The following is a 13326-nucleotide window of genomic DNA, read 5'->3' as shown; positions in this document are numbered from 1 at the left end:
GAGCAAAGCTCTTCACACATGACACAGCTGATGAACAGGATGCCAGTGGTCCTGGGAAGGATGGCACTTGGCCACTGGGACCCAGAGCTGAGCAGAGCCTCTGTCATGCACAGTCGAGTCAGAAGGAATAAATAAAACATTCTATGCAAAGCTGACATGGCAGGTAGCTGGAAACTTGCTTCAGGCTTCAAAAAGGTCATTTTCATTGAGATTTACTCAGCTGTGTTTGGATGAGCTGTGAAATGAGAGTCTTGGCCACCTGGAGCCCACATTACCTGGAATGATGTGCAGGCAAGGGGGCAGTAACACAGCTGGATTTTTGGCTATGCGAGTGTGGAGAAGTTGGTGAGCAGAATGTCCAGCATCTAAACATCATCTTTGTAAGAAAAAGGGTTTTCTCTCTCTGTGGGACCCTCTGACACCCACGGGCAGACTTCCAAAGGAGGCTTCCTGCAAGCCCAGGCGTGACCTCGGAAACTGGCAGCTGCCCTGAGGAGGGCAGGGGCTGGCAGTGAGTTACATGAACCCCAGCATCATCCCAGCTGATATCCGTGCATCCATTTCCACCTCAGCTACAGCCAAATTCTCCCTGCCTTCACCCACTGCATCACCTCCCAGGATGTGGAGGATGAGGAGCAGCAGGGCCAGTGCTCAGTCCCAGGTTTCGCTGCTTTTTGTCTTTTTCTTTTTTTTTTTTAAGGAAGCTCAAACAAAAGGAAAATATGTAGTTGCTGCGTGAGGAGGTGCAGAGCGTCTCTGTGAGTCAACCATCTGAAATATGCAGTGTCCTTTTATTTCTTCCCGTCAACAGAAAAAAAGATCTGTCACTCTGGGACATCTGCTGCGGGAAAACTTTCCCGCGAGTGCCAGACTGGCAGCGCCGTGAGCACGTCAGACGAGGCGAGATGCCAGAAGGCTTTCTGCTGGTCACCAGAGCTGCTCTGCGAGCCCAGGGCTCCATCACATCCCCGCACAATGCCCTGACAGGCATTGATGGAAGTGGGGAGAGGAGCCGCTGCAGATTCACACCCGGCTGAGCTGAAACGAGAGGCCTCCGCTGCTTGAAAGCCGCGGTATTCCCAAGCTGTCTTCCCAGCTCATAGGCAATCAGGATGACTGATCTGGCTCGGGTCAGGGGTCCAGGCCGGTGACCGGAGATTGGCTTTCCAAAGGCTCCTCTGAAAAAGTCTGTGAGCTGAAGGAAGCCTCTCCATCGATTCAGCAGCACAAAGAAGAGGGGCCCATCTGGAAGGGCATCGGCCTGCGCGCGCACAGGCACAAAGGAGGGAGTGTGGTGAAATTAATGCAGAGTGCAGGCTGTGTCCAGCAGGGACAGTGGTTTAAGTGCCAGCACCTACAGAAAGCCACCAGTGCCACACTGGGATGCCCCATCCCTGCTCTGTTTGTTATGGACTGTGTTGTACTGCAGTGCACCAGATGATCCATCCCTGGGCTGCCAGCTGGGGGGAAAGGAGCCTTTGTCCTTCGCAGTGCTGGCTCTTGGCAGCTTTGCAGAAATGCCCTGTATTCTGAAGATTCCCTCATACAGGCTGAGAATAAGGTGCAAACCTTGAAGAGTGACACTCAGCAGCCCAGAGGGACACTGTATATCACTGCCAGTCCTTCAGAAGCATGTCCTTACACATCCAGAAATTAAATATCATGCAGGGCATCCTAGGTGAAATTGGGTCAGGTTATGCAGGAGAAGGAACCCTTTCCAACTGGTTTATATTCAGCAGGTACTGCAGCCCCCTGGCCAGGATCACAGCCTGATTCTGCCGTTACAGACTCGCCCAAGCACAGCTTCTGGAGGCATGCTGCTGGTCCCAGCCACTCACTCTGTTTTCATGAGCCAGAGAGTGCAATCTCAGACTTAACTGAATCCTCTCCCAGGGAGGGAACAGAAAGTCCTCTGCAGGACCATGGGGAAGCACAAAACACCTCAGGATCACACTGATGCCCTACTGCTTAGCGAGGCTTTGGATGCTCGTGCAGAGACTCCTTGCAAAGGCCATTTCCACATGTCTTCCAAAGTCAAACCCATAAATTATTCTTAAATAAGGAGCAGCTGGTTCACATCCCAGTCCTCCACATACTTATTTGTCACGGGAACTGAAATATGATTTGCTATATGGTACCCTTCCCACAACCACAACAGCTTTCAAACGCACGGCATAAAGAACCTGCAGGCTGCTCTGTCCTCCCTTAAGGGATTCCAAATCCCTACAAATCCAAGAGTTTGTGGGGTGTGTGCACCACAAAGGGATGTACAAACCCATCTGCATCTCTCTGCACCCAGTTAATGTAGGTTTTACAGAAAAAAGCCACTCTGTGAAGGACAAGCTCTGGTTTCCCTGGGTTTGGTACCAAAAAGGTTGTCTGGTCCCAAGTGCTTGGATGTTTGTGCTTGAAGGCCCCTCTCTGTATCACTGCTGAGATTAAGCAGCACGACGAGTTCAAGAAGAGTAAAGTTGTCCTTAAGTTCATTTAAGAAGAAATATTTTTCCTGATGAACCTTGAACATTCACAGCCCTTGAAGTGAGACATTCCCAGAGCACTAAACCAAGTGCAGACCAGTGAGGAGGAATTTAAAAAAGGAGACAGTTCACCAGCAAAGGTCACCAAGGAGAGCAAACGCCACCTGAGCCTGGATGCTAACAAAGCCTTTTTCTGGTGGAACAAATGAAGTCCCTTAATTACCATTTTGTAAATAAAATCTTCTTGAAAAATCAATATTTAGAGCCCGCCTCCTCTGAAGATGTTGGCCTTTGTTCCTTGCTATTATGGCAACATAAACCCTATAGTGTGATATACTTCTGGGCTGAAAATTACCTCCCCAAACCTCATTGGGTCAAAGGTAGAAAAGCAATAAACCTTTCAGAGTGATAATCCAGGGACTATTTCATGCTTCCTTGTAAATTTTGAAGTAATAACATAGAAGCATGATTTTTAAACATGCCCATGGCTAGCTTGGCCAGTAACCACCTCCTGCTTTTGGGATGGCTGGTGATGTCAGGTGGGAATTTTGCTCAGGCATGTGGACTGTGATCAACCCAAATCACTCCAGGAGCAATACAGGCATCTCAGATCTCCAGACAGGGATAGACCCTGGACACAGGGACGGCTCCACCAAAGTCCAAAAAGCTCCATGAGCTTCTCCATCTGAGAGCTTGGTTCAGTGCAGCATCAGCCCACAGCTATCAGCTCCATCCCCAGTGTGGCAAGGCAGCCCCACTGTCAGCTCCTTCAGTCATTTTTATTCACAGCTTTTAATGGAAAACCCCACAATTCCCCACGCCTGAGCCTTCATGCATTTTTCATTAACAATTATCCGCTATCCCAGAACTGCTTTTGATTTTTTGCTAATCATCGATTGGCTATTTTGTTCCCACACAGCTGGCATTTTCAAAACATAACAACCACCTCTGGAGAGGGCACAGCAGAAGGCTGATCTTTAATGCTAATATGCCCAGAAACTGTCAACACATCAGGTGATGGGAATTCACATCTGAGGGACCACGAGGGAGGAGGTATTTATCGGACGCAGCCTGTGAGGCTGATTTTACTGTGCTATAAGGCTAGAAATCACTTAGCAAGTGACTCTCTGGTGTTGCATCAGCAGCCACATCCAATTTCCAGTCAACCCTGTCCTGAAGCTGCTGTTCCATCCCAGCAATTATGGGCTTCTGGAGCCCCCTCACCTTGTGGGTTTGCGGTGGTTGGGTTTGGAGCTACTGCACGTGTGGGTGAGGGAGATGCCCAAGGGCCCTTCCCAACTTTGGGAAGCAACAGTCCAAGGGATCCATCAGCTGTGGGTCTGTGCAGTCATGCTGCTGCACACAGGAGTAGACCTAAAGCTGCAGAAGCAAAGCAGCATCTCAAATGCACCATCTTCTGCAGGTCTGGATCTCACTTCTGGTTGTGTTAATTTACAAAAATGAAGTTGCTCCTAAACACACATTTTGCAACCAATTAGCACATGATATGTTTTGGGATGATTCACTCTTCCTTTTTTTTCCCTAAAGATCCCTTTGGGGGCATTCAGACCTCTATGGCAATATTAAGCAGAGTTTTAATCCAAATGAATTTTCTAGGAAACCATGTAATCTAATTAAAAAGCTCATAGTGCAGTTTAGTAGCTTCATTACTAGTAGATTCGAGATCCATCTTTACACAGACATATATTTTCCAAGTGCAATACACTGACAAATCCAAGGCATAACCACAAACTGATTCTGCCTGGAACTAAGTGAGTTACAGCACTTTGTCATGCCTATGAGAGTGAAACAAAGGACAACTTGAAAAAGCTCAAAAAAACCCCCCCCATCCGTCGATGTGTCTCCTCCAATTCATGGAGCTCCCAGACCTGCTGCACCAGCGAGGGCATTTTCCAGACTGACAGCTTTGGAAACACCATGCATGGCCACTTGCCTGAGGCTGGGGGTTGGAGTAGACGAAGACTAGTGCGAAAGAAGACAAAAGTTCAACACTGTCGAGTACAGCGGCCTTAGGGCTCAGCTTTACAATCGTGTTACTATGGCTTGAGAAGACGCCACGTGTCAGCTGAGCCCCAGGAACGGGCTGAGCTCCCTCAGCCTGTGCCAGATGCTGTAATCTGATCATTTAGATCGCTGTGGAAAAGACTGATGCTAAATTGCATTAAATGATTCCCATAAGAAATCGGTTCCAGTGACGTTCACCAAGTCGCAGCTCACACGCACATGTAGAGCAGCTCCAGGCACAGGGACCTGGCCAGAAGACAGAACCATGACCAAAGATCCAACTTCTACCTCCCTCCAACAGTGAAAAGGAATGATTTCACAAGCAAGGCATCTGGGTACGACGCAGAACTGGATTCAGTGTCAGTTTTGTCATGGATTTAATGACCGCTCAGGAATCTTTGGTCACTTCTGACTCTGCTTCCTCATCAATAAAAGGGGATGCACTTATTTCCCTTCTCCCATCTCCACTCTGTACGTATCACAAGGGCAGACATGCCTCAGAAACCCATGTAATGAACTAGAAGATCACAAGCCTGCTGTGAGTGGCATCTGTATGTGCACACACAAAGCTCCCTGAAGCTCTAAAAACTCCCAGCTCAGAGAAAACCTCCACTGACAGAGATTTTATCATAACTCACACCTTATCCTTCTTCCATCCTTCACATAACAGAGCTTTAAGAACCCCTCAAACCTGAAAACAAAAAGCCATATTATATAGAAACTTAGAAAAATAAACTCACTCTTCTCCCCGGAGGAACAAGTCATGGTGCCTGCACAGCACTTCCCAACTGTCTAAACTGACCTCCAGCAAGGCTGGGTAGCTGCTTTCATGAGACACATTTGTTAATATAGAGAGCAGCTATATGACACCACAGAGTACAAACCTCTACCAATGATTCAGGTTTACAACACAGGTGCTATTATTTTGTAGTATATTGTTCCATGCTATTTCCATAGAAACTACATCGTCGACTTGTAATTTTCCCACTAAGTGCATCCCACTGTATCATTTCCTCAGTACAAACATCCCCATCCCCTCACAGGAAAATGCAGTTATTTAGTACTCAGAGAAAACACTCTTCCCTGGTGAGATAAAAGGCTGAAGTTTAGTGAAAGTCAGGTTCCGTGCAAATATTATTTCTAATGTATTTGCATTTGCACACCCAGGCAGGTCAATGTTCAGGGGTTAAACACAGTTTCTCCAGTGCAGAGTGAGTGTTTTTCCTGTCAGCTCCAGGGACAACATTTAGTCCTTCCAGAAATACCCAGATGATGACCAGGACAAAAGAATAACTTTTACTGGGTTCATGTATCAACAGTCAAAAGTCTAATGCTGATGTCCTGGCACAAAAAACCCACAGAGCACTGAAATATAAGCCTACAAGATGCAGGTAGTAGGAGCAGTGCTTTACTGTATCAAAGTCCAAACTGAAGCCACAGATCTGCTTCTGAACTTTCCACCTTCAGATCATCTCTTTGCTATGCAGAAAACAATCCAACATCCCTTTGCACTGCAGTGCCAGCAGGACTTACCTGTTGTTATTCTTCAGCTTGATGTGGTCGCTGGTCTCCAGGATCTGCCCGTTCCTCAGCCAAGTGATCTGGGGAGGGGGTTCCCCTTGGGCCACACATGTGAAGATGGCAGTGGTCCCCACTGGCCTAGAAATGGACTGGGGATGCTGCACAAACTCTGCAGGGGCTGTGAGGAGGAAGGAGAAGGAGGGTGAGAAAAGTCATGATGATCCCTCTTTATCCTGCTACAGAGAGCAACCTTGCAAGTAAGCCTTGTCTGACTGGGAACATGGGATACTTGGCCAAGCCACAGCATAGGTAGCAGATAACTGGTTTGGATGGTGTGTCTGTGATCAGTGCTATTTGGTTGCCCACCCTGGCAGTCACAGCTTCATAGAAGGCATCTGAAGGCCAGCTCAGAACTGATGGGAGAGCTGAGGTGAGTCCTGCAGGGTTCAGGCAAAGAGCAGTAAGGTTTAAGCCCCCTTACCTCTCCCCAGTCTTCCACTGAAAGCAACCCCGATGATGAAATTGGGAAGATGCGCTGTTTCATCAACGGCAGAGTGAGATCAACACCCTGGCTTTGCCCAAAGGACCTGTATAGCATCAGCAAACTGCTCCAAATGGAAAGAAATGTACGGACGTGGTACAGCAACCTGTCAGGGAGTTCTCTCCTCAGTAAATATCAGATTTGCTGCAAATCTCCTGGCACCAAGAGATTGGGGAACCTTTTTTACCCCAGATCTGCAGCCTGGGACCGTTGGGGTCCTGCCAGGCCTGGCAGGAGACTCCACCATGCCTGTAGCTGCTGCTCACCTTGTCACCAAATGTTTTCACCTTTGACAATAACATTCTTAAACAGAAAGTGATTTCCCCCTTCCAGCAGCTCAAATTAGATTTAAAATCATTTATCAGAATAAACCAGCATATCAGCCTACAGAAAACAGGGCCTGACAGACACAGCCAAAGAGCTGAGATTATTCAAGCAGTTCTGCTTCAAAGGGCAAAGTGATAAATATACTCCATGTTGCTACTGAAACCTAAAATCAGGTGGAACAGATATGAGGCACAGGCCCATAATAAATTCACTGACTAACATCACATAACCAATGGCTGCTGTTAAATTTTTACAACAAAAGCAACATTATCCAGGGAGACCCGCTCGGTGCCACTCACCAGCATTTTCCAAGCATAGGGCTGGGGGGCTCTGCCACCATCAGAGATGTAGGGATGGGAGAAGGGAGCAAACTGGTCCAGCAAACGTGTTGAGGAGTGGCCAGGCTGCAGGCAGGATGCAAGAGCTGAGCCTTGTGGTTCGTGGCCAAAACAGCCCTCAGGGTTTGCTGTAGCAGTTCAGGGGGATAAAGCTCTTCCCCAGCTGCATGTAGGCAAGAGAAGAGCACTGCTGCTGCTGCTGCAACATGGCCCAACTGCAGCGAAAGGGGTTTGTGTGTGTGAGTGAAGTCATGCATGTTGGAAGTCCTGCAAGCAGGAAGACACAGAAATTCATCACAGAGCCCGTCCCCCTCAAAGGAGTCCCCCCCTTCATTTTTAATAATCATAGGGAAGTGGAGCATGGCACTTACGTTGGTGTCTGCCAACAGAGTTTATTGTCAGGCCACTGCAGCTGGCACTCTGGTCTACTAATGGACCTTATCTTAGCAATCAAATGGACACATATTTCCAGAACCTCCCACTAAACTTCCCAGGTGCCAATCAACCTCTTGTCCTTTTACTTCCCTCCTGTGTTTTTCCTCCTCTAGATCTATAGTTTAAAATAAAATTCAAGACACAGGTTCAATAAAAGTTGAGAGCAAGGATAAACAGGGGGAAAATCCCTCTTCCCTGCAGTGAATGGTCCCTTTGTGGCGTGCAGTGAGAACATTAGAGACTTGATTTCCCTCATCCTCCCACCCCCTGCTTTGTGCTGGCATGGTTTTGTGGGAGCAATTATTTTGCAAGTGGCTGTGCACCTCCCTGCTTTCATCTGGGCTCACGAGCTGCACCCGCAGCCCTCGCAGGTGCAAACCCAGGATGCCAAGGAAGGGCACAGCCACCTTCCAGCTCCTCGCTGCAGCTTCATTAAAGGTCCCGCTTGGCTCTCTGCCTCCGCCTCCCCCTTGCTCCATCAAATCTCAAACCCACCATTTGTTCCAGCAGAAACAAAGTTTAAATATGGAAAGAAGCATCCGGCATAACCCTCCTGGAAGCGCCGGCTCTCCTTATCCTCCCTTATTAGCCCGTGTCAAGAGGGAGTAATTGGAGCGGTGTCGCGTGTGACTCGGGGTAACGAACGTGCAGCTGCGGCCGCTGGCTCCGCGCCAGTGGTGCTGTTCAGTGCCACGGCCCCGCAGGTTCCTCGGATCCCTGCTCCCCTCCGCTGTCCCTCCTCTTTGCTGCCCCACTAAACACTACCAGAGCAAAGCTCCAGCCCCTGTTTAACTTGTTTAAACTCTCTGGGGAGCAGGCTCTCTGGAATGGCTCCCACTTCTGCTGTGCTGAGCTGTCCCTGCTCCATGGCATCCCTCGCTGCAAGACTTGGATGCCCTTCTGCTGTTCCTGCTGCTCCTGGCTTTTCCCAGGCGTCGCTCTGTCCCTTTCAGGTCTCATCCTACTCCTTTTGGTGCAGAAGGAGCAGCAGAGTGGAGCTGTAGTGGCAAAATGGCCCAGGTCGTGGAAGCAGAAACCCATGGTCTGGAAACCCATGGAGTTAAAAAGAAATGGTATGAACACCACCAAGGTCCTAACATGGACATTGCTCCAAGGAGATGCTCCTCTGCTACCCTGGACCCAGTGTCCATACCAGTGCCCTCAGGCAGAGTGCCCTCAGGCAGCTGCTGGTGCATGTCTTGGGGCAAATGGCTCCTTTCCTGGACAGAAGAATGTCTGCTCTCCTTTTCCTGGGTCCTCTCCCTACCCTTCCAAACAATTTCAACAGGAACCAAGAATTTGCCATCTCTGTCCCTGAATTAGTGGAAAGGGAGCAGAAGCCAAGCTCTGCCTGCTGCCAGCCCTGTTGGGAGCCAAGCCCTGCCTGCTGCCAGGCCCCCAGCCCTCGTCATTCATAATTAATAAAGCATCTTGTCAGGGCTCATCCCACCCTGCACGGACATGCAGTGGCCTGAACCCTTCTCCCTCTTCCACACTAAATGCCAAAAGGCCATTGCAGGCAGCCAGAGGAAGCGTTTCTCAGCCCTCCACCAAGATCTTAACAAAGGTACTAATGGAGATCACTGTTAAGAGCAGAGGATTCACACCTGGCAAGGAGGAGTGGGCAGGATCCAGCCCTGGCTTGTGAAGTATGAAGAAACCAGAGCATTGATTATTCAAGACTTAATGGGAGGGAGGGGATCATGCAGTTGTAATGAATATTTAAAGGCGTGACATTGGTATCCAAAAGCAATAACACTTCAAACCATCCCCAGAATCATTAATGAAGTGATTCAATAGCTTTTACTGTGCTCAGCAAACTGTGATAGCAATGGAGATGCACTGTCACAGCGGCTCGTAACGGGAGACCCAGATGGGCTCCATCTCCCTGGGGACATCTCATGTCAGCAGGGACATCAGTGTGTCCCCCAAGACACCAGGGAGCTTCACTCTCCTCGCCATGAGGTCGCTGCTTATTGCAGCACCTGATGGCTCAGAGAAGGTCCCAAGGATCAGGGAGCACTGACAGGTCACTGAGAAGAGCCTAAGGATTAGAGAGCACTGAGACAACACTCCAGTGCCAAACAGATCCATACTGCACCTCAGTATGAAGGGTCAATAATTCTCAAGTAGCCTGTGGCAGGGGGGGAGGGAGGGAGGCTGAGGTAAGGAGAAGGAAGAATAACATGGAAACAACAAAACCTCATAAATTAGGCTAGTGGCACCTACAATAAGGGCATCAAGCAGAAGGCAGGTCAACAGGGAAGTCAGTCAAGCACAGCAACCGGTGACAGAAGATTTAAGACAACTGCTGCTCACTTGGCTTCTCTCTATTGACTACAGAGGATGCCCAGATGCTTATGTGAGTGATATAAGTAGCAGTGATGGGACTGCAAGGGCCAAAAATGGAACCTGTGCTCATGTTCCCTGGAAAATAGGCAGAGACCACTCATGGAGGCCGTCACGGAGGCTGTCCTTCAGCCTCATGACATTCTTGTCCCAGCAAGGTGCAGGCTGGAGCTCCACAGCAGTGGGATATGTTCCCACATCACCTACTGGTGTAGTCCTGGGAGAATGCTCCATAGGGCTCAGACACCCCAGCTCACTCCAGCATCCTAATGGACAAGATTTGAGCACCCACCTGTCCCTAGATGGTGGCTCTTCTTGAGAAGGAAAATGTGGACAGGAAGGGAACTGAGGGAACTGTCCATAGGGGACACTGACTCAAGCAGCATATACTGAAACTAGTTTGCAGCACGAACTTAGGGCTAAACTCAAAGGACAAATCAAGTACCACAGAGCCAAGCCTAAGCTACAACAACTGCAATACATCTGCTTCTGAATTCCACCCCGTAGCCACAGCTCGTGATGCCAGCGAGCAAGAACGATGGAAGAAACATCAGGAAGCGCAGCGGTGGCCGGATCTGCTGGACCAAGGAGCGCTGCCCAGTCCTGCCAGCAGAAAGCAAGGCAAACAAGGCAGTCATTGTCAGCAGAGCCTTCAAACCCATGTCCTTAAGATGGGCCCTCATTTATGAGATGGGATCTCATTTTTCTGCATAGCTTTCAGGAGGAAATGAAGCGTGGAGTGGAGAACACTGGTGACCATCTGGCCATTCACAGCCCATCAGTTTGTTATGACACCAAACACATAATAAAGCACAAAAGATTGCACAGGAGGTAGAGGGAAAGCGCTTTGATATATTTTTTTCCCTTTCCACCGAAGCCTGCTCTTCCCTCGCCCCACATGCACACACACCCTCTGCTTCAGCCGGCACCGCATTCGGCCCTTCCACAACTCCCCCCGTGAGACTTTCACTGGCAGCTCGGCACAAAGCAATATTCAAATGGCTGCGCCGGGATCTGAAGGGAAAATGGAAACTTTCTTGTGTGAGAACCTTACAAAAGAGATCAAAGGAGCCTAAATGGCCAGGGGAGGGCGGGGAGGGAGGGAGCGGGGGATTGACGCCTTCTCCTCTGGAGGGAGGAAGAATTCCCAGGAAGATAATAAGATGGCGTTAGATGATCTAAAGGAAAGCCTGCATTGGGAAAGGACATTACTGCAGGAGGAAGAGCAGAGCCTTGCGCTGGGACACCTCTGCTCATGCAGCTGTTGTGATGGGACAAGGACCACTGCTGGCAGCAGGAGGGAGGATGTGGTCTCAGTCCCAGCTTCCCATCAGCTTCTCGCCTTACAACAGGAAACATCGCCCTTTCTCCCCGCATTTCCCACCTATAAAACGTGCCTCCTTCAAAAGGCGCAGGGCAAGTTAATTTGTGCCTCCGGGCACTTCAAGGGCCCCTGAATAAAGGCAGCAAGTACCTGGCCTGGCGTGCTTTGAGGACGCTGTATTGTCCTAGCCCTGTGCTAACTTCCTCTCCAACCAGGCTTTTGATAGCCCGCTCTTTGCTTTTCTTCTCTTTACGGATGTAATTTGCATCGCTGACATCTTGACAAAGATAAAACCCACAGTCTCCCATGTCAGTCATTATCGCTGTTTTCTTCCCAGACAAACCTGAACAGCAATCATTTGTACCTCTCAGCTGGAAAATTCAGGCAAAATGAGATGCAGAGGAAGGAAAAGCTGCTTCCAGAGGGAGGGTGAGCAAACCTGGGATGAGCTCAGCTGCCTGGCCAGGGTCTGCCATTACCCTGCCTGGGCAACAACAGTCTCCCAAGAAACATGAAGCATTTTATGGATGGGCAACACAGGTTGGGGTCCTGGACACTGCAGCTCATGTCTAAGGGCTACACCAAGGACACACTGGCCACATGCCTCCACACCACTGCCAACTTCTCTGCTGATGCTGAACGCAAGAGCATCCTTCCCCCACAGCAAGGTTGGGCTCCAACAGCCTGTGATCAACATTTTAGGGACAAATTCTCATCTTGGTTCCCTGGACAAAAATACATAGTAATTCTACCCCAGCTGAACTCCAGCACCAGGAAGTGATGTTCAACTCTCCAAACAGCTACTGATGTGTAGCAATGAGAAGTTGTGCTACCTTTCACCCTCTTATCCAGTTGCTAACAGGAGCAGTCAACAGTATTCAATAGCTGTATTTTTAAAATTTCATTGATTTTCCAAGTACCTTCTTTTGGCTCTGCCTCCCTTCCTCCTGGACATCAGTTTGGCATTTGGGCTTAGGAAGCCTCTGCTACACATCCCATGTGCAGAGCTGCCCTGTAGCAGCTCTAAACGGTTTTATCTACATCAAACTTGCTCTTCATGCCTGGGTTGGTGTTTATTAATAAGAAGACTCATAGTTGTGCCAGCTGGGAGGCCCTCTGGTTGCACTGCTCACCCAGAAATCCAGAGTTTTCACCTCCTCTCATGTCTGATCAGCACCTGGGGCTCAGGGGGCAGGAGCAGCCCCGTACAAGCACCCTTTCTACATTGCTCCTCCCTGGCTGGCTGGATCACCACCAGCTCCTGGGATCTGTCAGGTGAGCATCAGGGCTGGAGCAGGGCACTTTGCCCATCACCAGCATGAAAGGTTCAATTAGCAGCTCCAGCAGGAGGTGTGTAATTTTAGATTCAGGATATCATCAGTCAATAGTTAATGAGTGAACTGATGAGAGCACGAGATGCTTTAAGTGGACGAGCTTGAAGAGGAGGTGAGTGCCTGTAATCAGGGGCGGATTGCTGCCATTCAGAGCACGCTGCCAGCTGGGTTTGCCTTCTCAAATACTTGCCTGGCTCCCCTCACCATGGAGACTGGTTGCATGGAGCACGTGGAGGGGATTTGTGTGGTTTCTTCAGTGCTGATCTCTACTCTGGGCTGAACTGTCCTTTAGCATTTCAGGACAGTTGCTGCGAGTAGAGGAGAAACCTGCATCCCATGGGCATGGTCCCAAAGGGTGCTTCACTTAGGTCACAGTAACAGGCTCAGACACAGTATCTACTGCTGAAGAAAACAGTCCTGCAGACTTTTTGGAAATGGTTTTAGACTTGATGGTGCCATTTCAGTTGGAGAGCAATACTCCATGAGTGGTACCTACTGCTGGATATCTCTGCAGGGGTGGTATCTGTCACTCAGAGGCGTCCAATATGAGAACAGTGACCATGTCCTTGTATCGCTAAGGACCATGAGACAAATTTGGTTGATTAATTCAGCCCGGGCTTTCTGCTGAGATGTAAAAGTATAATAACAACAAAAA

The 13326-nt window shown here is 49.2% G+C and overlaps 1 protein-coding gene across 1 annotated transcript in view; it reads right to left on the bottom strand.

Annotated features, from left to right (window-relative positions):
- The window catches only part of IGDCC3 (immunoglobulin superfamily DCC subclass member 3), a 97347-nt gene that overhangs the window by 11498 nt on the left and 72523 nt on the right, over positions 1-13326 (bottom strand). The window contains exon 7 of the mRNA XM_032700263.1: positions 6036-6201. Coding sequence (XP_032556154.1) covers positions 6036-6201 — 166 coding nt within the window. The remainder of the gene's footprint in view (positions 1-6035; positions 6202-13326) is intronic.

The sequence above is a fragment of the Chiroxiphia lanceolata genome, chromosome 12 (assembly GCF_009829145.1).
Source record: "Chiroxiphia lanceolata isolate bChiLan1 chromosome 12, bChiLan1.pri, whole genome shotgun sequence".
NCBI classification, from domain to species: Eukaryota; Metazoa; Chordata; class Aves; order Passeriformes; family Pipridae; genus Chiroxiphia; species Chiroxiphia lanceolata.
Note: the sequence above shows the minus strand (reverse complement) of the source record. Positions and strands in the feature narration are given on the sequence as shown.